Below are 23214 nucleotides of genomic sequence, written 5' to 3'. Positions count from 1 at the left end.
TGCTTTGGAAGCAATCATGATCTTCTCTCAGCCTCACAATTTGAGGCACATAATGGGGGAGGAGGCCAGCTTGTCAGTAATTCTTTACTGATAACACATGAAACATTTGGAATTTGTTTTGGCTGTGATGCAGAGTTTAGTGAAGCATCCAGTGTGGGAGATTCTGTGAGAATACTGTGCAACAGGAAAACTCTCAAAACAGTACCTCGCCTTTAGCAGGAAAAAACAAAGCCACAGAAATAAGAATCCTTTAAAAGTATGTCTAAGAATTTGGACATACCATAGAAATTGGAAATAGAAAAAAAGAAAGATATTAAAAAAACCCAAGCTTCCAACTGGAGATTAAGCTTGAATGGTGAGTGCCCAATTAAAATGGCACAGAGAGTCCTTTTAAGCAAGATGTATTTTACAAACACGGCCTATTTGAAACTCAGCTATTACACCATCTATTTACCAATTCCCAAACAAGCAATTTGTCCCACCTTTGTTCAAAGGGAGTGGCATTTGCAAGAAAGTCTATTTTAAAGCTCACTGCATGGATTACTACAAATCTCTATTGAAATGTACCTGAAACTTTGCTTTTTTTCTTGGAATATTATCAAAGACACGCATTTGCTCCAGAATGTTCCGCACTTTAGGGCTTATGTTTGGCTTCTTCATTACTTCATGAATTTTCTGAATGAAGAAAAACAGAATTAAATCAGCAAAGAAGCATAATGATCAAATGATACATGAGAGGTACACAAGTCGGAAACATGTTGGACAGAAATCACCCAGTACCTACAGACTGTATAGCCTGCTCAAAAGAACTCATCAATGCACATGGGAAAAAAACTAACCTTTGGTTTTATCGTAGATAATAAGATGCATCAGTTATCTATATAAATATTTATACCTATATCGTAAGCAGAGGCAAGCAGGACTGCTCACCAATGCTTTCTGATGTACAAATTACAACCTGTAATAAAAACTTTTAGAAGTAAAGTAACTGTATCACATAGGGGATCCTTGCAGCATGAAAAAGACCTGTATTAAGAAAAGCAATTGTCAACTGATCGGTTTTTGCAAACCTCTGGAATTAATTATGAAAAATCAGGCTAACTTTGAGGCCATGGTTTGAGATGTATTTCTTCTGGCAGCAGTAATGGCTTTAACAACTATTAATCCCCATAAGAGAGCTCAGGCATATTCCTATGCTGTGGGTGCCAGCCCAAGAGAACAGACGAGGTTGGGCCGGGGCCTTGAAGAGCGGTGCTGCTTGTGGGGGAAAAAGGTTCTGAGCTTCCCACTGCTTCAAGATGTAGCCACTGGACACTGTAGAGCCTTCCCGTACTTCTTAAAATCTGTTTACTAAAAGGTTTTGTGATGCATGAAGACTACCAGAAAAGGACGCTCCATAATAATCGCTCACCGTTCTGCGTAGAAAGTACATGCTATTGAGGAAGGCTAACAATTTTCATAAGTAATAGCATTCACATCATACTGCCTTTGAATGATGCATTCAAACAATGTTCAATCTCAACAATGGCAATGATCTGTTGACTTCAACACTATTATTCATATTCCTTGAGTATGCATGTACTTTGTTAAGATTGTGTTCTATATGAGATAGAAATCAACTAATCCACGCATAAAAGTGACCTAACTAATTATATCTAATGGTGTTTTAAAAACATGTTTGGGAGTTCCTTCCTAAAACCTTTAAAGGAATCTAACAGCCATAAGAGGGCAGGTTCTTGAATAGGATAAATAACTACTCAAAGGGTAGGACAGAAAGCGTAGGAGACATTTCCATCCACACTGGAGCCTCTGCTGTTAAACATATTTACAAAATATCTGAAAAGAGGGCAGGAAAATTTTCCTAATCATATGATGCTATTCAGGATGAGGACTGTGAAGAAGAATTCTAGAAAGATCTTAAGAGAACGACTAGGTAATAAAAAGGTGAATTAAATTCAACACAAATTCATGTAAAGCACTATGCATAGGAAAAGCAATCCCAACTTCACATCTAAAATGGCAGGCTCTAAGACAGACACAAGCTTGTCAAGCTCAGACACAAGATCTTGGGGTTAAAACAGTGGATTCCATGAAAATACCAGCACAATGATCAGCAAGAGTCAAAAAAAAAAAAAAAGTAGATCAACTGACAAAAATGAGTAAGAAAGGAATAAAGAAGGACACAGAAGACATCATTATGATACAGAATACATCTATGGTTCATCCATAGCTTGAACAGTTCTTGAAACCTCACTTCACAATGATACAGTAGAACTGGGAATACCTCAGAGGACCAAAGATATAATTTACATATGAAGAACAACTGAGCCTGGCACAGAAATGATGAGACAGGGAGGGATGCCCAACAGAGGTCTACAAAAGCGTACGTGGCGTGAAGAGGGTGGACAATGATCAGTGCCTTCTCGTATGCAAGAATTAGGGAACATCAAATCAAACTAGTAAGAGACAGATTCAAAACAAACAAAGGGTGTGTTTCTTACCAGGACAGGCAATAGACCTACCAAGGAATTTCCAGAAGAAATCTCTGGTTTGGTCCAGTATAGCCTCTCTTGTGTCTTTAACGATTATAGTTATTTATCATATCTGTATATAGCATAAACCTTACCTGAATCCACTCCTGTTGCTTAGCATCTCCTTTGTTAGTTTTGGCTTCAAAATCTTTTCCACCGTATTTCTGGTCTTCACTTACGCACTTCACATGTTCCTTATAATCGTCACCCCTGAAGGCAGATTTTTAACTGTAGTTCACTAAAGTGTTTCAGTCCTTCGAACTATGCAAGACTTATTCAGTCAACAAACTGAAGTAATAGATGATAGATCTAACATTTAAACCTTAATACTGTCAATGCTTATATGAATAAAGTTCAATATGCTTAAAGTACATGCTTATAAGACAGTTGACATTTCTGTTGTGCTACAGCCTTCAGTGAAGATTTCTGACTTGCAAAATCAGATCTGAGTCTTCAGTATACTGCTGCTTTTATTAATGGCTCTATAACTTATTATCCTGGTTTAAAGAGACTTATGCACATTTGTACATGTGACATACGCACAGCTATTAACACATATCTGTGTTTTACTACTCACATTAACACGTTTTAAAATTAGAAAAGCAGGTGAAAAGTGCTCGCAAAAACCTAATTCCTAAATATAGATATACTAATGTGGTAGCATAGTTCTGACCAATGTGTAAGTGCCTCCAAAAAGGAACGAATAACATAGATCTTAATCTTTTGTCAATGTAGTATGGAGAAATATAATCGTTATTTGAGAACAATCTTATTTTCTTATGCAAATTCATATATTTCAAAAGCAGTAGCTCTGCTTTGTTCTGAGGTGACAACCAAATTTGGAATTTTTGATGTTACTGCCAATCTCACTCCCTCTGTAGCGGCAGAATAAGTAACAGCTGTTGATGAACAGAAGCTGAAAGCACTGTCACTTATAACTGTAAAAGAAGAAATTGCAACACTGTTTACTGTCTGGTTTAGTTATCCTTGTGGTTCAAACTTCGACGATTAAGCTTGAAATTATATGAAAACGTGTATAATTTTTAAATACACGTACAAATTATTCAGAAATTGCCAAATTTAATTCTAATACAGCATAGGAAAATTTGTTGCAACCACTGCAGAGTGAGCAAGGCTATTTCCCACCCCTTACCTACCAGAAATCCTTGCCACAATCCATGCAAGAAAGGCACTGACAGTTTCTGCAGATGTTCACATGTTTTTCAACTTGGGCTTTCTTCACAGATTCTCCACACGCGTTGCATGTGAAAACCACCATGTTGGTGAGCGATCAGTAGCTTCTGTGAAACGGGTACAATCTTTCTCCCCACACGAGCACAGTCCTAGAAAAGGAGGAGATCTTACTTTTACAACTTGGGAGAACTTGGATGGCCGAAGAGAAACGCAGCAGTGCACCCACCAAGAGGAAGTCCGAGCAGTTTGATTTCCTCGGGGAAAGGTTCAAAAGGAAAAACTCATTTTGCCCGACACCTTGAGCGCAAGGGAAACCAGTAACTCTGAAACGAGCACACCCACACCCCCATCCCGTGCCCACACGCGTCGCCGTCGGCGGCTCACGCTTCTCCGACCCCGCGCCCTCCCGTCCCGCTCCCCGCAGCGGACCCATCTCCGCCGGGCCCAGGCCAATGCCGCCGCTGCGCGGGATCCGCCTGAACGAGAGACCTAGCCACAGGGGGCGGGGAGGACGGCCCGCCCGCCGCCCTCGGGCACCCCCGGTCCTCGGCGGCGGGCACATCGCTGCCGTGCCGCCTCACGCCGCTCCGCGGTGCCGGTACCTGCCCGCCCCTCGCCCCCGCACCTCAACCGCCGCCCCACGCGGCACGTGCCGCCGCTGTCGCCCTGCCCTGCCCCTTCCCCGCCGCTGCCCCGCAGCGGAAGCGGAAGGAGCGGAAGCGGAAGAAGCGGAAGCGGCGGGCTTGAGGCCGGTGCTGCTGGTGGGGCGGGGGCAGCCGCCGGGCGGCCGCGCGGGAATGGAGCTGGAGCTGGGAGGTGGCCGGAGCCGGTAAGCGCTGGGCTGAGCGGGGCCGGCTCTTTCCCCTCGGCTGCTCTCCCCGCCTCTGCCAGGCCGCGCCGCCTCACCCCCGCCGAGGGCCCTTTGGCGGCCGCGTCCTCTCTCCGTGGCGGTTGGCGCTCGGCCCGCCCTCAGCCCCGTCCCCCTGTGGCGGCGGCTGCTCGGGCCCCGCTATCGCACCGCTCCCGCCCGCCCTGCTCCGCCCGCGGCGTCTCCGCGCCTTCCCGCGGTGCCGCTTGCTCTCGGTGCAGGGCCCGCCCTCCCCTCAGTGCCCGGTCTTGTCTCCCGTGGGAAAGCCTTCCTCCGTCCCCCTCCTCCGTGCTACGCCTCGAGCCGGAGCTTGAGCCGGGCAAGGCTGAGGGGGGCTTGAAATGGTAGCTTCAGCATAAACAGCGACTGTGTCGCTGGGGTTCTTCTTGCTCGGGAGCAGCTCAGTGTTCTGCCTTTTCCCATGGGAGACAGGCACATGCTGGCTGAGGGAGCCCGAGTTCTCCGGTTGCTAAAGTACTTGCAGGGTGCCGTGGTGGGAGACCTGCAGAAAGAAAGCAGTTCTCTGGCAAACGGATGTGATTTCCTTATTTTAAAGCCTGGTAGAAACCCCATAATAATAAATAGAAAAAACTACAATATAATAGCTCACCTTAATCCAACAGGAGGCAGTGAGTCACAGAGTAACAGCATAAATTAAAACGTAGAGCCTAAAAGTGCTCATGAGAATTGAGAATGGGAGCAACTGCTTTCTTCTCATGTTTAACCCAAGGTGTTTTTTCAGCTTCATTCGTTAGTTAGAAGACTAGAGGTTTTAATTGTCCTAGTAGGTGGAATTTTCCTTTCATATTTACAGGCGTGGAGTTTCATCTTTCTTCCAAAAAAAGGAAGTATAGAATTGAATGTAAATGCGTTGTGTGGGAATGTTACTTGTCTTCCCTTCAACCGGTTCAAAGATGTGATTTTTAAAAGAGACTTTACATTGTATTAAATAAAAAAATTAACATACTAAATTGTCGAATGAATTAGAGCCATGTGGGAAATGTGCTTAGCTACGCTAGCAACAAATATGGAATAAAAAATGCTACTACAATGTTCTTCCTTTTCAGTTTAGAGTGTGAAGAAACTGAGGGTTTCCTCTACAAATACTATTGATTTTGTAGTTGTGATGTGGTTTTGCCTTAGAATCTAATTGTCGAAGTTGTCTAAATTGCGTTTTTTGTTGTTGTTACGGAGTTCAGTTTATTGGCAGCGCCATTAGCACGTTTTTATGGAAGCTCTTTGTTATAAGCAAAACCTCATTAAAATCAATATTTCCTATATATATTGCTGTATTTCTGCTAGTGAGCAATACTGTGACTCATGTTTAATCAGAAAAAATGTCATTAGAGCTCACATTGCAGGTGTAAACTGAAGCCTGTTTCCTTTGGGAGCTAAAACAAATTGTAAAAATGTTCTTCGTATTCTAAATTCATTTTGCAATTTAATGTTTAAAATTCATCTTAGCATTTTATTTCATTGTAGGTAATTTAAGTGATTTTCTAGCATGGACACTGTTGCTAGCCATAGTTGTCATCTTCTCCAGCAGCTACATGAACAGCGCATTCAGGGTCTTCTCTGTGACTGCATGCTGGTGGTAAAAGGTGTCTGCTTCAAAGCACACAAAAATGTATTAGCTGCTTTCAGTCAATATTTCAGGTATGTGATAGAAAATTCTTCTTTTAAAAAAGTGAAGTAAATGCTGTTGGTTGAGGTTTTCTCTGAGAAGGGTATTTTTTTATGGTAGTTGCAGACTAAGTAACTGTTGGAGTGTAAGGGGAAAAGTTGTATTGTTTTTCCAGAGATAAATCTATATCAAGTATTTAATCTGATTAAAAACTGTGGCAATCCTAATTTCTTTTCTAGATATACGTAACTAACTACTTCACTGTTTGAGTTCAGCATTTTCTTGATCCTTTTTTGCTTACTGTGCTTCATATAATGGATTCTGGAGTGGAGCTGTATTCAGTATTTCAGCCTGGAAAGTTAACTGTTTACAGGGAGCATAGTAGAGTACACGAAGAGAAACAGATAATATGAATTGTTTCATCAATTATATACTCAAAATAGAATTTGAGTATATTGGTTACTATTCCATCTCTTATTTAGAACAGATTCTCAGAGAGACAACATCTATGTTTTAAAGTATACAGGTGGCCCATGAAGCCACATTGCTGTTTTCTTTTTCCTCTGTATAGCCCTCACTGATCCTCCAAATTTTGGGGGATGCTGGATCTCCCAAATTAGTGTTTTATGTTAGTTATAAGTAAGCTGTTAGAGCTGGCAGTTTTTAGACCTTGCTTCTTGGAACATCTCTAAAGCTTGACTACCAATTTTTATGTAAGAAAATTATTTTTGTGTTATGATCAGGGAAAAAAGATGAGAGTGTTTTTTTCCTTTTTCTTTTCTAGTGTTTTAATCCTGATGCTGAAGTGAAATTACGTTCAAAGACTGAATTTTTAAAATAGTTAAAAAGAACTAGGTGTTCAACTCTCACTAAAATTCAATAGGGTATAAGGGACTAATTAGACTCTCACCTGAGATCTGTTCATTATAGTTCTGATTTTAATTTAGATAGTGTGGGCTGGATTTATGAAAGAATTTGGATGTGGGCACCGGCTTCAGAGTAGCATGTAAGTAGGAGGATAGAACAATTTAAGTATGGGGATGCATCTGAAACTCTGCATTTCTAAAGTTTAAGCCTAGACTCTCATTTGCTTAAGATTCAGAGCTCATTGATATTATGCCCACCTTTAAACAAAACCTAATTTGAGAGTTAACCCACGGAGAGGAATCATCAAGTTCAGGGCATTTCCTAGTGTAGGAAAATAGCTACATAGGACTGACCTGACGCTGTTTATATATCATCGTTTACTGTGTAAGTATCAGGTTAGAGGTGGGGTTTTAGTGGAAGGGTGTGAAGTTACTGACCGAGGCAGAGTACAAACCCACTTAATCTAGGACTGTTTGTGCATGTGAAGAACTAGAGGTCTGATGCTAAGAAAACTTTACATCAAATAGTAAGAAGTTTGTGACACTTGAAGGATTCAATAACAATTCAGTGGGTATTGCTGGACTGCTGTTGTAGGCTCACATGCCTGTACTTTTCATTATTCTTTTGCTTGGCTCTCATTCAGTAACAGAAAAAATACTTTTTTCTACATATGAGATGACAGATTGCAAATAATGCCATCATCTTGTTTACTATTACCATCCTCTCACCTACTTGCAGAGAAAGATCTAATAATAAGGTCAATAAGGTTTACTGATAAAGTTTGATCAACAAGCTCAGTTGCCGGAAAAGTTGCCAGTTTAGCTGACTTTGAGGTCTGTCTTCTCCTTTTTGCTCGAAAATTTCTCATGTCCTGCTTTATTTGGCATGAGGGAAGGAGAAACATCATTCTGAGTCAACCAACTTTTGCAAATAGTCCATAAATGCATCACTGTACCTAATATGTAAAGAACATTGGATAGGAAACCACAAGTATAGGGTGTGATTTCAAAACATTAAAAAATAGAAAATTAAAGTTATATGAGGGATCATTTGCTTTGACTTATACTTTAAGTGTACTAGTGTAGAACTAATATATGAGAAGTAATTGAGCAGTTTTGAGATGTTCATCTGCAAAAACACAGCAATCTAGATAAGACCACATAGTGTAAACTGTTGCTTTGTACCAAGCAGTCTGTTTGAAGTGTATGTGTACTTTTTTATGAAAGTGTTTGTGAATTATTTGTGTTTGAATATTTGCCTTATTTTACCAGGACCCTTTTCCAGAACTCTTCAGGCCAGAAGAATGATGTTTTTCACTTGGACATTAAAAATGTCGGTGGGATAGGCCAGATCTTGGACTTTATGTACACCTCTCACCTGGATCTTAGCCAGGACAATGTACAAGCTATGTTGGATATTGCACAGTGTCTTCAAGTGCAAAATGTGCTGAACATTTGCCACACCTTTTTAAAATCTTCTGCAGCTGTAGAACAAACTGCCAGCATGCCTTGTAATAGCATGTTTTCGCTGCAGAATACTTTGACTGCAGATACTAGCTGTGCCAATGACAGTTATGGAACAAACCTGTTGCATGAATGCTCATCTGACACACAAGCTAATAAAGTCTTGGCTGACCACCATTCTCATGCATCGCAGTCTGTTAATCTTCACACACCCTCAGGTGATGTACAGAAACAACCACAAGACTCCTTAGATGGCAACTGCACAGAGCTTCCATTTAAACAACCAAATTACTATTATAAACTACGCAACTTTTACAGTAAACAGTTCTATAAGCAAAATGCTTGCTCTAATCATGAGAGAGTAGCAGAACAATCCTTTTCTTACAACACGTCTACAGAAATAAACACCGTAGAGAATAATGCTTGTACTGTCAATCACTCTGAGTGTATTCTGGAAACCTCTGACCATTTACCATCAAACTTTCTGGTTCAGTCTGTGAATGAAGCTGCTCCAGACCAAGATGCAGAAAGCACACTTATGCAGCCCACCAAACAGATGCGGCTGAAAAAGGCAATACACCTCAAAAAGTTAAATTTTCTAAGATCTCAGAAATCTGCAGAACAGCCACCTGAGCCTAAAAAAGATGACAGTAGAATAACAGGAGTAATTGAATCTGTAAATGAAAGTAACGTGGACATGACAAATGTTAGAGTTACTGAAGAAAAAGAAACTGAAGATTTAGTGAATTCTGAGAATTTTGAACAAACTGTTGAAATTGAGAAATCTCAACGTCCTTTGGAACAAGAAGGGCAATCACAGACTCTTCAGTCGCAGAGGCAATATACTTGTGACTTATGTGGGAAGGCTTTCAAACATCCAAGCAATTTGGAGCTTCATAAAAGGTCTCATACAGGTACAGTTATCAATAACTTGGTCTGCAGACCAAATATTTCAATCAAAGAGGATGTCTTGTGGTATATCTTGAGTCAGAGATGCTGGTTAAGGGTCTACTTTCAAAAGGTTGTGGGTTTTTTGTTGTTTTGGGTTTTTTTACATGAATAATCATACATGAATAAAGACTGTTAAGACTGACATTAGCTGAGAGTTCTATTAAAGATTTCTCCTTCATATTTGTTTTTTAGAGTTATTTTTCAAAGAACATTGTGTGATATTTCAATGAAAACTTTATTTTTGTCTTGCATTTAGAAGAGGCATTTCTAGTCAGTTTGTCAGATGGCCCAGAAGTCTGAGTCAGATAACAATGAAAAGTGTAAATGGATAGAAGATACTACAGCTGTTCTACATGACCTCAGTTCTCTCTGATCATATATTCATTGTAAGATGCAAGTGATTAAGGCTTGGTTGTCATTTCTTTTTAACCTATATAAATATGCTCTATAAATAATTTATACCTTTTTCCTAGTGTGAACAACTCTCATTGCATTTACCTAGAGAGTAATGATCTTGCAGACAAGTAGACTGCAGACCGAATGGGAATTTTGAATTAATTTGCTTTGTTTTAAAAACTCACAGGTAATATTACTTTTAAACCTAGCATAGATTTATTTCTAATTATCTTTTTATTCTAGTGAAAAACAAGATCCAGTCTTAACTTTGAATTAACTAATTTGTCTGTTCAGTTTAACCACCACGTTCTATTCTATTTCTACAACTTTAAATATGTTTTTTTAAAAGGGTTTTTAAGAATTACCTTAGCTAGTCAAGTAACACCATTGCTTCCAAGTCCTTGAGATGGCATTATTCCTGATTAAGCTGTTGAATGTTTTTTGCCTTTCTTTTTCCCTGTATTAAATCTCTCTCAGTCTTGTCAAATAAAAATCACTTTGCAAATGAGCATACATGTATCGGTACTGTGACAGTAAATATGAATCCCTCTTAGCAGACATTAATTTCTTTGGTTAGTTGATCCTTAGTATTAAGAAATTTTTTTTTTCTGTCTTATTAGTAGAAAAATCTTTCCAGAACCTGGAAATATGAACATTTCGCATTATGTGCCTGAAGTTTTCACTTGGTATCTTTGACTACTGTATGTTCACATTACTTTTTTTTTTTTAATTTGGTCTCCTGTGAGAGTTGCACGTGTCTCTTACCTAGATCTTCTCTCTTTACCTTGTATTTTTTGAATCTATTATCCGATTTTAGCTGACATCATCAGGTATATTTTAATATCTTAGAAATTTCATGAAAATGGGTGATCAGATAGAAGCTAGAGCATCTAGAGAAGTCCCAACTGAGGGAGAGACTCTGAAGTCACTAATATGTGAGTTTGTGCTAGAGAATCTATGTGAGAGAGAGACACCAGCTATGACAAACCTGTTAGAATTTCCCCTTCCTTAAACCTCTTAGTCATTGGAAGGAATCTGGATTTTGTGAGTTGTTTTTTTAAGAGTGTGTTGCCCAAGTGATAGACTTAATTATTGTATGTTTCTGAGTCTGATGAATGATTTAAAACATGATGTTCAAAATTTAGTCTACCTCTGCTAATGTATTGTGACTTAAAGGTCAGGGGAGTGGACTGGGTACTAAGCTTTATGAAGAAAGAGACTATAGCCCCTGATACAAGTGTTTTACAACTTTTCTTCTTTAGACACAACATGGCCAACAAATGCCTACAAGTGTAGGAAATGGGAAGAGAGAAAAAGGGTTGCAGTAGCTTTGCAAGGCTATTTATGTGTTGCAATTAATTTCTTTGTTCTTATTTGAGGTCTGTGTATTTACACGTGTTTCCACTCCACTTAAGCTCTGATAGATGTTGTTTCATGTTCCCCAACACTGCCTGATACAAACTAGCTTTATACATTATGTAAGAAAAGTGATCCTAGACTTGGTTTTGTTGCTGCGGATCTTCTCTACTAGTCTGAGTATGCATTGAATTCAGGAATTCCATGCTGCTTTTCATACACTATAGAGCATAAGTTTAACAAATAATAAGCACATCAAAGAAGAGTGGAAAACTGAAGGCAAGAATATGTCTCCATATGCCTGTTTGCTTGTCTGTTATTTTTGGGTCATGTTAATCAGTTTTTAGATATCCAACTAGTGCAAAATGAGTACTTGGAAAATTGCAGTGGATAGCGAGTAGGATGTTAATATAGAAAGGATCTGTAGCTGAAGGTACAGGGCACATCTGTATCACTAATACTCGTAGTTAAGTAATGGAAGCGTATGCTAAAAGCCATTTCCATTTATCTGCCACTTCAGAAAGCATAGCAAATTGCTAGCTAATGAATTTCATTTAAAAACATTAATTTTCTAGAACTGAGCAAAAGGGTTAGCAAGCGTTTAGGTATTACAGCACTTACTGATAGTCCTCCAAATCTGGTTTTGCTGAAGAGCAATGGCAAGCCAGTGTTTAACCCATAGATGACAAGTCTTTCGATGTAAGTGCTGTGGAGGCCTCGTTGTCGAGAAAAAGCACATGTGAAATTCTCTGTCCCTGAACACTAGGGAACTGCTAAAGAATTTACAGGTTAACATGGTTGCATTGGTGAGTTGTCTATGTGAAGGACAGGCATACTGTGTTCAACACAAGTCATTGTATTGGGTTTTCTAGCAGTTTTGATTGTATTGCTAGAGGATATTTAAAGGAATCCCTAAATAGAGCTTATTACATTGACTTTAAGATTGATTTGGACTTGTCTGAATGTTATAATTTTATCATTTGTTTTTTATTAGATTGGCCTGTCTGAAAAAAAGGAAGTAGATATATCTCTCTCATACAGTTCTTACCTATCCAGTAATATCCAGTGTTTTGGTTTTTTTGAAAAATATTTTCAGGAAACATCTCACACCCCCCTACCCTCCACCCCCATGGAAAGAACTCTTGGCAGGATGGAAAACAACAGGAGCAGAGTTACGCTTTCATGTAATACACTGTTGATCCTCAACCTTTTTATTCTGAGCTTTGCTTGAGCAAATTGACAGCCTTCCATGCTTTAGTGGGTTCCGCTCCTCACCTTTGTGATCTCTTCAGGAATATTGCTTCTGCCTCTGTGCCTTTCTTCTCTGGAGCTGACACACCACTGCTTTGATCCCACTACTGTATACTTTATCTTCATGTCTTCTTGCAGAGTGTTGAACAGGAAGGATGCAACAGAAGATAGAAAACATAAGGCAGTCCAAGAGTTCAAAAGTCAAGTTCCCTGGATGTTTTTTTAAGCATTGTCTTAATTGTAGTTCAGTATCTGTCTTCCCATTTCATGTAGACAGCAGTATGATTTTCTTGTTTGCCTTCTCTTAAGGTTCCAGATATGGTCTCACCAGTGATAGGCAGAGAAGAATCATCTTCAGATTACTATCTGCACTCTTACTAATACACCCTAGGAAGCAATTAGCCTCACTTTACCTTAGGGATGTTACAACACTATGAGTAATTCAGTATTTCTGCTAGAATTCATTCTTGGAATAGGCTACTTGGTATGCCTGGTGGTTTGGAGTTTTATGCAGGTGTAGAATTGTTCTCCAAAACCTAATTTGATGTTTCTTGTCAAACAAAACTTTTCTGTTTTATCTTTACCATGGAGGGAAAAACCCCTGCAACTCTTTGCACACCAATGAGTACAGTTATAATGAGGCTGCATGCAGCCTACAGCAACAGTTTTGAGAAATTTGAGCCTCCAGTTACCTCCCTCCCCCTCTAATTATTTCAGGGTGTATTTCTGTTCAGATAATTGTCTTTGTGTCAACAGTAATTTTCTTTTTTTTGTGTAGGTAGTTTCTGCAGAAATTGCTACTATTGTTTTTATCCTCCATTTCAAAAATCTTGATGCTTTTATAGTTGTCAGAAGTCTTCCCAGTTGCCACAGATCTGGCTCCCTGTTGGTTTCATTTATATTTGGGTTGTCGGTACCATAGTTTTTAGTGTTTTGCAAATTTAGAGCCATAATGAAATCAAGCCTCGGTTGAGGCTCAGTTTACTTATTGGTTTCTTAATTTTTTTCTTTAATTGAATAAAAGCTTTCTTGAAACTGCTGAAAGATTTCGATTCTTCATTAAGTAGAAAAAGTAGATATAACCTCAAGTTATCAGACTAACTGCAAGATTGCTATCTGTGAAGCCACATAACGGTGTATGTTTACTCTGTGCTTTAAGATCTAAGAGAGCTGCATTTAGTCCTTGATCCTAAAATACGTTGAAAGTACATCACCTGTATTTGGCATCAGGGAAGGAAAATGGAACATCAACACCTGGATGTTGTAGATGTTGCTTGTAACACTTCCAAGGATGGAGGAGGAATACTGATCTAGAGAATACTTGCTGGAAGAGAAGGCTAAAAATAGTCAAGAGGTGTTCTGTAAAATCAGGAAAATTATAATTTAAAAAGTAAATAAAAATATTTAGGCAGATTTTGAATCAGCACCAAGATGAAACATAGTGCAAGATCTCTTTTTCCTTCTGGAAATATCTGCATTCAAAATCACAAGGATTTACACTAATTTTGCTTCCCTGTACCTGTGGGCCAGATTATATATGTCCTTTCAGTGTACAGTTAGACTCATGAAAATACCATTAGAAGTCTGACTGTCATTGAGTTCAGTGGTATTTGAGCATTATTATTGTTTTTAAAATACCAGAGGATGCACAGAGATTTTTATCAACAGTGTACAAACTAGGAAACCAAGAACTAAGCAGGAAAAAAAATACCTTTAAAGAATAATGCAGAGGAGAGAAAGTGATTAGAAAAAAGATATTTGTGTCAAATTGACAGCTAGAGAATTGAAGTATTGTGCAGTTACATTCTAGATTAAGAATAAAGATATTTTGAAAAGCTAAAATGGGCTGCACTAGTTTTGTACTAAAGCTGCTCATATTTTTACATATTTTACCACTTTTATACGTATAAATTTAGAATTTTGGAGGAAAATACATGGGTTACTTATCAGATACTCTTATATAGGATGAGAATTTGAAGGAAAATATATATCTGAAAAAGCAGATTCCTTCCAAATTAGCTTCTCTGCATTCCTTACTCTTTTTAAGAACAGGCCTTTGTGTGTACAAGTGGAAGAACTGGTGCACTTCCCGTAGTTGCTGCTGTTGTTGTAGGACCTTGTTATCTTCTGTTTTTCCTGGACGTATCGTACCCCTTTCATTTGGAAAAAATAAAAAAAAATAAAATTACAAAACACTCCATATCAAAACTCTTCCACTTACTTGTTTTAAAACTACTCTGTGTCTGAGTAAGGCTGCCTTACAAACTTAATGGTAAATGCTGTACTTTCCTCTTGAATTTCCTCTTAAATATATGGGTAAGTGTCCTTTTGGGGATATTTTTACTCTTACATATTTTAAAAGGAAACGTACCAAATTAAAACATTTGTATTTTGTCGCAACTATTAGAAGTTCTATGTTCTGTTTCTTCTCCTTTTAGGTGAGAAACCTTTTGAATGTAACATTTGTGGGAAACACTTCTCACAGGTGGGAATATTTTATATTATGGTACTTGAATTGAAAATTAAATGCATCTATGTGTTGATTCTAAAAATAAACTTAGTTTTAAGTCTATAAATTAGATATTTTTTGTTCAGAGAGAGACTTGACTTTAGGGATAGAATATTAAAATGTCTTATTTGAAAATAATGTTAAATGTTTTATATTTATTTGATATGTTTTGTACCTTTGATTCTGTCTGCTCTCAGTAGATTTGTTATGTATTTTATCTTCAAATGAATGTTTTAACTATACACAGCCACAACTATATTTGAAATTCAGAGAATGTTCACTCTCAGGCTGTGCTTTTGCCTTATGCTTAGGGATATGTCGTGAATAGTATTTTTACAGTGCCTGAAAAAAATACAGGTTAGAATTTTATATAATGTTGTATTCACAATACTGTTTCATCTTCCTAAATGGCACAAATTATTAAGCAGATTTTTTTGGAGTCAATTTCTTTCTCTGAAGAACAGCAGCACAATCTGTCTGAAGTGACAAAACTCAGCTATGATTTAAAAAAAACAGCCCTGTGAAATACCCTACCTACGTATGGGGCCTAAGCTTTAACTGTCTTAATTTGCCCTCCAATGCTTGCTTAATCTTCTGGGTGCAACAGTTCATTTGCATTTCTACAAATTTGGTGCCTAGTTGTCTCACGTTTCCAAAACGTCTTTTTCTTTTCTATTTTCTTGGTTAGAATATGTGCACCTAAGTACAGGAGACAATAGACAGGTGCATAATTTTATACTAAGATTAAATAATAATTATCATTGAATAACTTGTGTCCTCCTTATGGTTTAAGGATTAGAATTATGAGGTCTTTGTCTATCCACCTACCAGTGCTTGTTCTTCTCTTGCTCCAGTTTTGTCCACCCAGTGGGACTTCTTTGACCCATGAATCTCATGCAGTTGCATCCTCCACTGTTGCTAAATATAACACTGCATCCAGTGAGCAATACTGTTTCATCATGCTTATCAAGCCATTTTAACAGAACTGGGTTTGCTGAATAGGCAAAGAAAGTAGAAAGTGCATTTTCATTCATTTTGATGGCTGAACTTGTAGTTATTAAAAGAAAAAAGTGAATATTTCCAAATTCTGTTAACAGTACTTTTGGCAAACGGAGTGATATTCTGTACCACTACTGTGGGGGAAGAGGGAATAAAAAATCTTCACATATTCAGAGCATATGACAGGCATGACAGACTCCTCATGCAACATGCATTGCTCCTCTTTAATAAAAACAAACAAAAACCCCATCAAAACTGGAAATTTCTGCCTTTTAATTAAACACTCTCAAACGGCTTCCTTCCCTTCCTCTCCCCCCCCCATTACCTGACTTGCCTGAAGGTGTAGGTAGATACATATTGATGGACAATACCTATATGTCCAGAATATAAGCCATAGCATTCAGCTTGTGTGCTGAAGGGAACTTGAATACTTCTCTTGAATTGTGCAAATAAGTAAGACTCCACCTACCAGACAGTAAGATGCAAGGATAATTGCAATCTACTTTTTGCTTAAAAGGCCATCTCCGATCTTACTCTTGATCTTCTCAGCCTGCAGGCACAGAAATAGTAACGCTTTTCTTATTTAAGCCTTCGTGTTCTTGTGCTTTTGAGACAGTGCAGTTGTTGCGTCTGATAGTACGTCTGCTCCTGCTGCATATAAATGATGTTCCATGTTCTGGAATGTGAAACAGAAAATGAAGAAAGCAGGGAAAACTGGCATAGGAACGCATAGTCTGGAACAAATAACCATAAATGTCTTTGATTTTTGGAGAAAAAGGTTCCTTTTGTACTTCCAAGCCTGCATCTTCCCTTACTACTAGTACACAGCCTGTTGCTATGTGGTCCTTCTCTGGCTGGTGGTCCAGGATATCATGTTTTACCTCCTGACTACCTGCTTTTGCAGAGCTTCTTTTCGGGGACCATATGCATTACTTCCTTCACTTTAGAAGCATGCCAGATACAAATGGACTAAGTCTTGCATATTTCTCTAGTCTCCGAGTGTGAGGAGTGGCATGCAACCAGTATCAGTAAGAGAATTCTTCTGAGCACTTTTTTTTCTTTCACTGAAATGCTAACAAAGTCCTCTTATGCTTTTTCATTGGTATGCCATATTATGCCTTAACCAACAGGTGGTTGTATACCAACTTAAAAGCTTAGGAAGAATACAAGTTACTGATGGTTTTGCCTTTTTCTGTCTCAGCATAGTTAATAACAAGCTTTTGCCCTCATTAGGAGGAAATGACATAGGCTTGTAATGAAGAAATGGATCTACTTGCTAAATGTTTTAATTCTGGCTAAAAATACTTGTAAGGGAACTATTTCAGAATAAGTGTTGCACTTCAAATTCACCCTCTGTCTTTATCCAGAATAACTTTCAAATGCCTATGATATGGTTTGATTTGGTTTGTGACGTGGATAGAGGTAAAGGTTTTGACTTTCCTATGTTTCTCTCAAATGTACCTGTGCATAAAATCCCTTGTCTTTGCAAAGCACAAATTGCCTCATGGAGAAGTCAGTTTAGTTTTCTCCTTCATCAGAAATAGGTGTCTAATGCGTCTCTTTGAATGGATTTCAGTATTATAAAGTTTGGGCTGAGAGAACAGTGCTTCAGCCATGCTGATGTCTGAAAAACTTCAGAGGAGTTAAAGCGCTCTCAGGGTTCAAACAGTGATCCATTTAATATTGTCCCCTGTATCTGTTTGTGTGTCTCCAATACGTTAGGTCTGGTATATTATAAGCTCTGATTACAGTGATTGATCATCGTAGGTAATTTATTATCTAAAGGAGCTGGAAGAAATTACTGACAGGTCTTATTTTTGTTGTCTCACTTTGACTAAGGAGGACATGATAATCTTTGCATCCCCAGTTTTCTTTCCTAATTGAAAGGACTTAATGTTCCTTTAGTGTACTTGGATAAAACCAGGCAGGTGTCCATCAAAGAGAATGGAAGGGTTAAAAACGGACCATGGAAGTATGCACAGTGTATGGAATATCCGCAGCTCTTCTATCCGGACTAGCTGTGTCTTGTGCTTTGAGAACAGGACTCTCAGTGGATTAGCCATTCAGAAGCAGCAGTGGCTTTAAGAAAATAAAATTAAATTAAAAAAAGTTGGAATGAGTAAGATGGTTTTGTCTAGTCATTATCTGGTTTGCCTGCTAGACTAGCATGATTTTTACAGGATTGGGAGAGGAAAGATACATGATAAAAATTAGTTGCTGGTAATCCCATTTGTTCATTTCTGTACTTGCTATTCCATTTTCTTTTGATATGAGTAAATATTTATAGGTTTGGAGCACTTCGCTCTGAGTATTTTATGTTTTGAAAAATGTTTACTCTGTTCTTTTCTTTTTAACCTCCTGGTAGGTGAAATCAGACATCCTGATGTAACAATATTTTATTTGTAGGACAGGGAAAATGAGACTAACATGAACCATATTACTAGTAAGTTTTCTTCTTCACTGCAATCTAGGTCGTGTAATTTTAATTTATAATTGGATCTGTTTTCAACTATAGGTCTTCCTTTTTCCATAGCATTTGATTCCAGTCTTTTTTTTTTTCCTGTTCTTGTCAATGTATAATTACATACGTAAGCAATTTGATCTTAAAGTACTTGGTAGTCTGTCTTTACTAGATAAGAATGCTTGAGTTCCTACATACTTTGTAGTCTTCACTGCCTTAGAATTAGGAATAAAAAGCCAGTCTCATAGTTCCTGTTTTTGTGTTTTTTGTGTTTTTGTCTGTATACAGCAACAGGCTAGCTGAATTTAAATGTTTAAATTACTGTCCCTTCAGGCAGGTAATCTCCAGACACATTTACGTCGACATTCTGGTGAAAAGCCATACATTTGTGAAATCTGTGGGAAAAGGTGAGTAGAATTGTTCATCTTGGTAAAGCTAACATGATAAAACTTGTTCATATTTTCTTTAATCTTCCTGATAAACTAAGGGCCAAGAGCTAAGGCAGCATGCAGCTCAATTTTGTTTAAAAGACATTAGGTTTGTTTTGTGTATTGATGGGATAAAAATACATAAATGTCTGCCAGTGTCTTGTTGCAAGTCTCAATACTGAGATAAACACGTCACCACATATATAGTCCGTGGTCTTCCTTAAGTTTTTATATATTGGTACCTTTAGGTAAGCTTATACTATTGTGTGTATTTTGAACAGCGTGAGTCACAGTAAACCATGTGGTTTTGTACCTTTCCCTTACATTTTTTTTCAGTATTTGGTCATATAATTTTTGTTACATTTTATGGAAATTAAGAAGTATGGGAAACTTGATGAATTTAAGGAAAGCATTAAATATTTCTGCCTTCTGCTAGCAGGTGACAGAAAACACACTAGTTTAGGAGTAGCATTTGTACTTAAACTAAGTTAAATGCAGAATGAACTAATAACATTAATGGTGAAAAGGTTTTTTGGGGGTTCACGTTCTAGCATAAATTTAATTAGACATTGCCAGCTTCAAAATGTTTTTCTTAAATGCATCCATTTAGGTATCTGTGGTTTTGATTTTAATCTTTATTCAGAATATCAGGCATTCATTATAGTTGATTTCCACGTGATGCTCAGTTTAGGAGAATAAGGGGCTTATAAGGACAGTAATTGGATTTCTGTATTCTGTTACAGATTTGCTGCTTCTGGTGATGTTCAGCGTCATATTATTATTCATTCTGGAGAAAAGCCTCATTTGTGTGATATCTGTGGCAGAGGTATGTAAGAACCAAAGTTTCTGCCTCTGAGGTTTTTTTGACTGAAATGTGAGGAGTCATTTTAATCTCAGTGTCCGTCATATTTTTCTAGGATTCAGTAACTTTAGTAATTTAAAGGAGCACAAAAAGACCCATACAGCAGATAAAGTATTCACCTGTGATGAATGTGGGAAGTCATTCAACATGCAACGAAAATTAGTAAAGCACAGAATTAGGCATACCGGAGAGAGACCATACAGCTGTTCAGCATGTGGTAAGATTTACTGTGCATAAGCTTGGTTGTGTCTTTGCTTTTTAAATGATAGGTAAAAGTTCCTCTGTCAGCAGAATAACAATTAACCTGTCTTGCATACTTCATAGTCTTCCATTTTATGTATAAACTCCTTTAGCTGCTGCAAATAAGTTCAAAAGTGAATTTCAGTTGAAGAATAGAGAAAGGAAATAAGAGGAATCAACATTAGACGTGTACATGTTTGCTAGCAAAGTACTAATACTAGCTGCTTCAAAAATTGATTTATTTTCAGTATAGTTCTTTCTGATGAAAAGATAGGTTTAGCATCACTTGGCTATCGGTGGAATCTTTTTTTTTTCTTTCTTCTTTTTTATTTTTGCAGTTGAATATTGTTTGGATTTAACTGCATTCAACCACAGAGCTTGATAATAACAACCTTTTGCTGCTTTGCTTCAACCTCTGGAATAAAATCAAAACTTGATCAATGCTTCATACCAGAGAACACCTCATTTTCACAATCTGCTAGATAGGTCTTACTTCCAGGTGGCCTGAAAATGGCTCTTTGATCAATGATTCATCCTTGTATAACATAGTTCTCAGAAATTGCATTGTCTATCCTTAGCTCATATGTTACTTAGCATCCAGCATACTACTTACTTTTCTGCCCTTAAGTGCTATTTTGCTATAATTTCATTCACGTTCTGAAGAATCAGCTTTGGATGAGGGTAGCTCCATATAAGAATGTCCAGCTGCAGTATGTTTTATTTGTAATGTCTCGAGGCACAAGAAAAGCTAATTTTATCAGGAACTTTTCCATCATAAGGAGGAAATACAGATATGCAGGATATGAAAGTATAAACAAACAGTTGTGTAGCTGTCATTACAATAGGCTTGTTTTCATCTTGTCTTGTAGCGATCTTTTGATTATTTTTCATTTTAGCCATCTTGTACTGAGAAGGCAAAATTGTGCAAAGAGGATCTGATCAAGCATTAAGAAATCATTCACATCATGCAAAAAATCCACATGTATTAGTCCAGTAATTTGTAATGTTACTGTTACTGCTTAATGGCTTCTCTGAAGAGAAATCTGGTCAGTAGAACGAAAAGTATGATGCTGGAAATTGAGACTGCAGTTTTACTAGGATTTCAGATAATACAGATTTTAGTTGGTATCCCTCCACGCAAAATAAAATAATCTTTAACCTAGGTAAAATGAGAAAAAATCACAAATAGGTACCGGCTTATTTCTGCTATCGTAAAGAATGTGAGATGTCTCAATCATGTAACAATTCTGGAAATTAATGCTCTATTGTTCTGCTTGTTCTTATACACTTTGCTGTGGTTCAGCCTCAGACACTTTTTTCTTTGTAATATGGTAATTGAGCTTATTTGAGCCTGTGGTTCTGAAAATAAGCAACAGTCGAATATTTTATTGTATTCTAATATTTACAGCAATAAAAAATTACAGTTTCGACACATTCTCTGGCTAGAGTATAAAACATAGACTGCTGCATTACATTAGCTCAAAGTTAACAAAAAACCTAACTTTGTCAGCACTTTAAGAATAGTTTCTTGGTAATGAACATGCCATTACTTTCTATGATGCAGTTCTCACTGGAAGAATATATTTAGAAGCCTATCAGCATACTGTTTTTCCAGACAGACAATTAAAATTATTTTAAAATTTTTTTTCCTCCATGAAGATTGATTAAAAACTGAGGACATCAACAGCTTTCAATGACTAATGGATATTCCCATCTCTGGAGACAAAAACTAATGCACTGGGAAACACAAGTTAGAAAATCAGATCAAGAAGAAGAAACAAGTCATTGAATTGTAAAAATAGATGGAACCTGTTTGAACCTGTTCTAGATAAACAAAGTATTGGGACATACCATACCTTATCACTTGGTATTTTCCCTAATTAAAACATGTTTATGCACTTCTGTTAAAGACAAAATCTTAATCTATCACTTCTGTCTTGTAGGGAAGTGTTTTGCAGGCTCTGGTGACCTGCGTAGACATGTGAGGACTCATACAGGAGAAAAACCCTATACCTGTGAAACTTGTAACAAATGCTTCACTCGCTCTGCTGTTCTACGGCGGCACAAGAAAATGCATTGTAAAGCCCCTGATGAAGGTCCAAATGCACTAGATGAATTTACTCAAGGGATTGAAACTTCTGACCTTGACAAATCTCAGAGTTCTGACTCTTTTGGCCAAGAAACGTCTGTTACGTTGTTACCAGTGTCTGTTAAATTTCCCATTCGTCCAACTGCAAATTCAACTGAATTTGATAGTTCTGCAGATTCTTACTGTAAGTTGCGATCAATGATTCAACACCATGACTCAGCAAACCAACAGAAACTGAACATGGATTCTGCTAAACTCCCAAAAGCGCAGACACAGCAAACTCCACCACCACCACCATATGCTTATGCCGATGCAGATGTATCTTCTGCAGAAGAACCCCTACAGTCTGATAATATTCCCATGCTTCGTTCCTCTATGGTTAGCTTGGACAGTCATTGTAATGATCCACTAGGCAGTCGAACATCATCTGCTGCATACAAGAATAATGAAGGACCATTCTTCTCCAGCATGACCCTCTGGGGTTTAGCTATGAAGACCTTGCAGAACGAAAGCGAATTGGAACAGTGAGGGCTCAGGTGACTGTATCAAAACTTCTTAGAGGCATTTCATGCTAAAGTGACTGTGATTGCACTGCAGCATAGAGATCAGAGCTAGTTTTTAAGCCAGCTAGCTTGGTAGAAATCAAGATACGCATGCCCAGAACCCAGTGTAGGCTGCCTTTACACTGCTTCTCAGCAAAGTTCAGATCTAGTTTTGAGGACCTTTGTTGTTCTGTGACTGCACTGTGTAGCTCATGTGTTGCCAGGATTTACTAAAATTTACCATTTACTAAGTTTGCCATTTAACTTGGTATTTTTTACCTGATAAGGGAGGAAAGGAGAGCCCAATGTCTAATTTCATGATATGGGTGCAGTTCAAGTATGGGTCATCAGACTTGTGTAAGGGTGTAGATATGAAAAGAGGAAAATATTTAACAAATTCCTAGTGAACCTGAGTTTCAGTAGTGGCTTTCTTACCAGTAGGATCATTGGTTTACATGACTTGAATATTGTGATATTAAATTTCAATGTTAAATACTGGACAATATTTGTGATAGTGCAAAGTAACTGTATATCTAGAAACTTTATTTTTTTACAATAAAAGCTTTTTTTAGTATTTTATAAA

The 23214-nt window shown here is 37.8% G+C and overlaps 2 protein-coding genes across 5 annotated transcripts in view; one reads left to right on the top strand and one right to left on the bottom strand.

Annotated features, from left to right (window-relative positions):
• The window catches only part of LYAR (Ly1 antibody reactive), a 10027-nt gene extending 5552 nt beyond the window's left edge, over positions 1-4475 (bottom strand). Inside the window, exons 1-4 of one of the 2 annotated variants that reach the window (XM_074587589.1) lie at positions 4351-4475; positions 3689-3874; positions 2627-2741; positions 568-675 (exon numbers count right to left, since the gene is read on the bottom strand). In XM_074587589.1, the coding sequence (XP_074443690.1) occupies positions 568-675; positions 2627-2741; positions 3689-3810 (345 nt within the window). In that variant the 5' untranslated portion in view covers positions 3811-3874; positions 4351-4475. Of the gene's footprint in view, positions 1-567; positions 676-2626; positions 2742-3688; positions 3875-4327 lie in introns of both variants that reach the window. The other variant, XM_074587590.1, reaches the window with a different exon arrangement.
• Positions 4421-23214, top strand: ZBTB49 (zinc finger and BTB domain containing 49). Of its 3 annotated transcripts, none has more exons than XM_074587585.1 (8): positions 4421-4554; positions 6076-6249; positions 8356-9461; positions 14940-14986; positions 18804-18877; positions 19642-19724; positions 19816-19977; positions 21944-23214. In XM_074587585.1, the coding sequence occupies exons 2-8, from the start codon at positions 6098-6100 to the stop codon at positions 22615-22617; spliced, it is 2298 nt and encodes a 765-aa protein (XP_074443686.1). In that variant the 5' UTR covers positions 4421-4554; positions 6076-6097; the 3' UTR covers positions 22618-23214. The 3 variants fall into 3 exon arrangements, with proteins under 3 accessions (XP_074443686.1, XP_074443688.1, XP_074443689.1); XM_074587587.1 differs by having other exon boundaries at positions 4456-4554; positions 6137-6249; XM_074587588.1 differs by having other exon boundaries at positions 4457-4554; positions 6140-6249.

The sequence above is a fragment of the Larus michahellis genome, chromosome 5 (assembly GCF_964199755.1).
Source record: "Larus michahellis chromosome 5, bLarMic1.1, whole genome shotgun sequence".
Classification (NCBI taxonomy): Eukaryota; Metazoa; Chordata; class Aves; order Charadriiformes; family Laridae; genus Larus; species Larus michahellis.
Note: the sequence above shows the minus strand (reverse complement) of the source record. Positions and strands in the feature narration are given on the sequence as shown.

Bases quoted from the DNA above. Each gene is read 5' to 3' on its own strand.
- ZBTB49 (XM_074587585.1), top strand. From the start codon at position 6,098: ATGGACACTGTTGCTAGCCATAGTTGTCATCTTCTCCAGCAGCTACAT. The intron at 6,250-8,355 runs GTATGTGATAGA...TTATTTTACCAG, and splicing joins GCTTTCAGTCAATATTTCAG to GACCCTTTTCCAGAACTCTT. The intron at 14,987-18,803 runs GTGGGAATATTT...CTGTCCCTTCAG, and splicing joins GTGGGAAACACTTCTCACAG to GCAGGTAATCTCCAGACACA.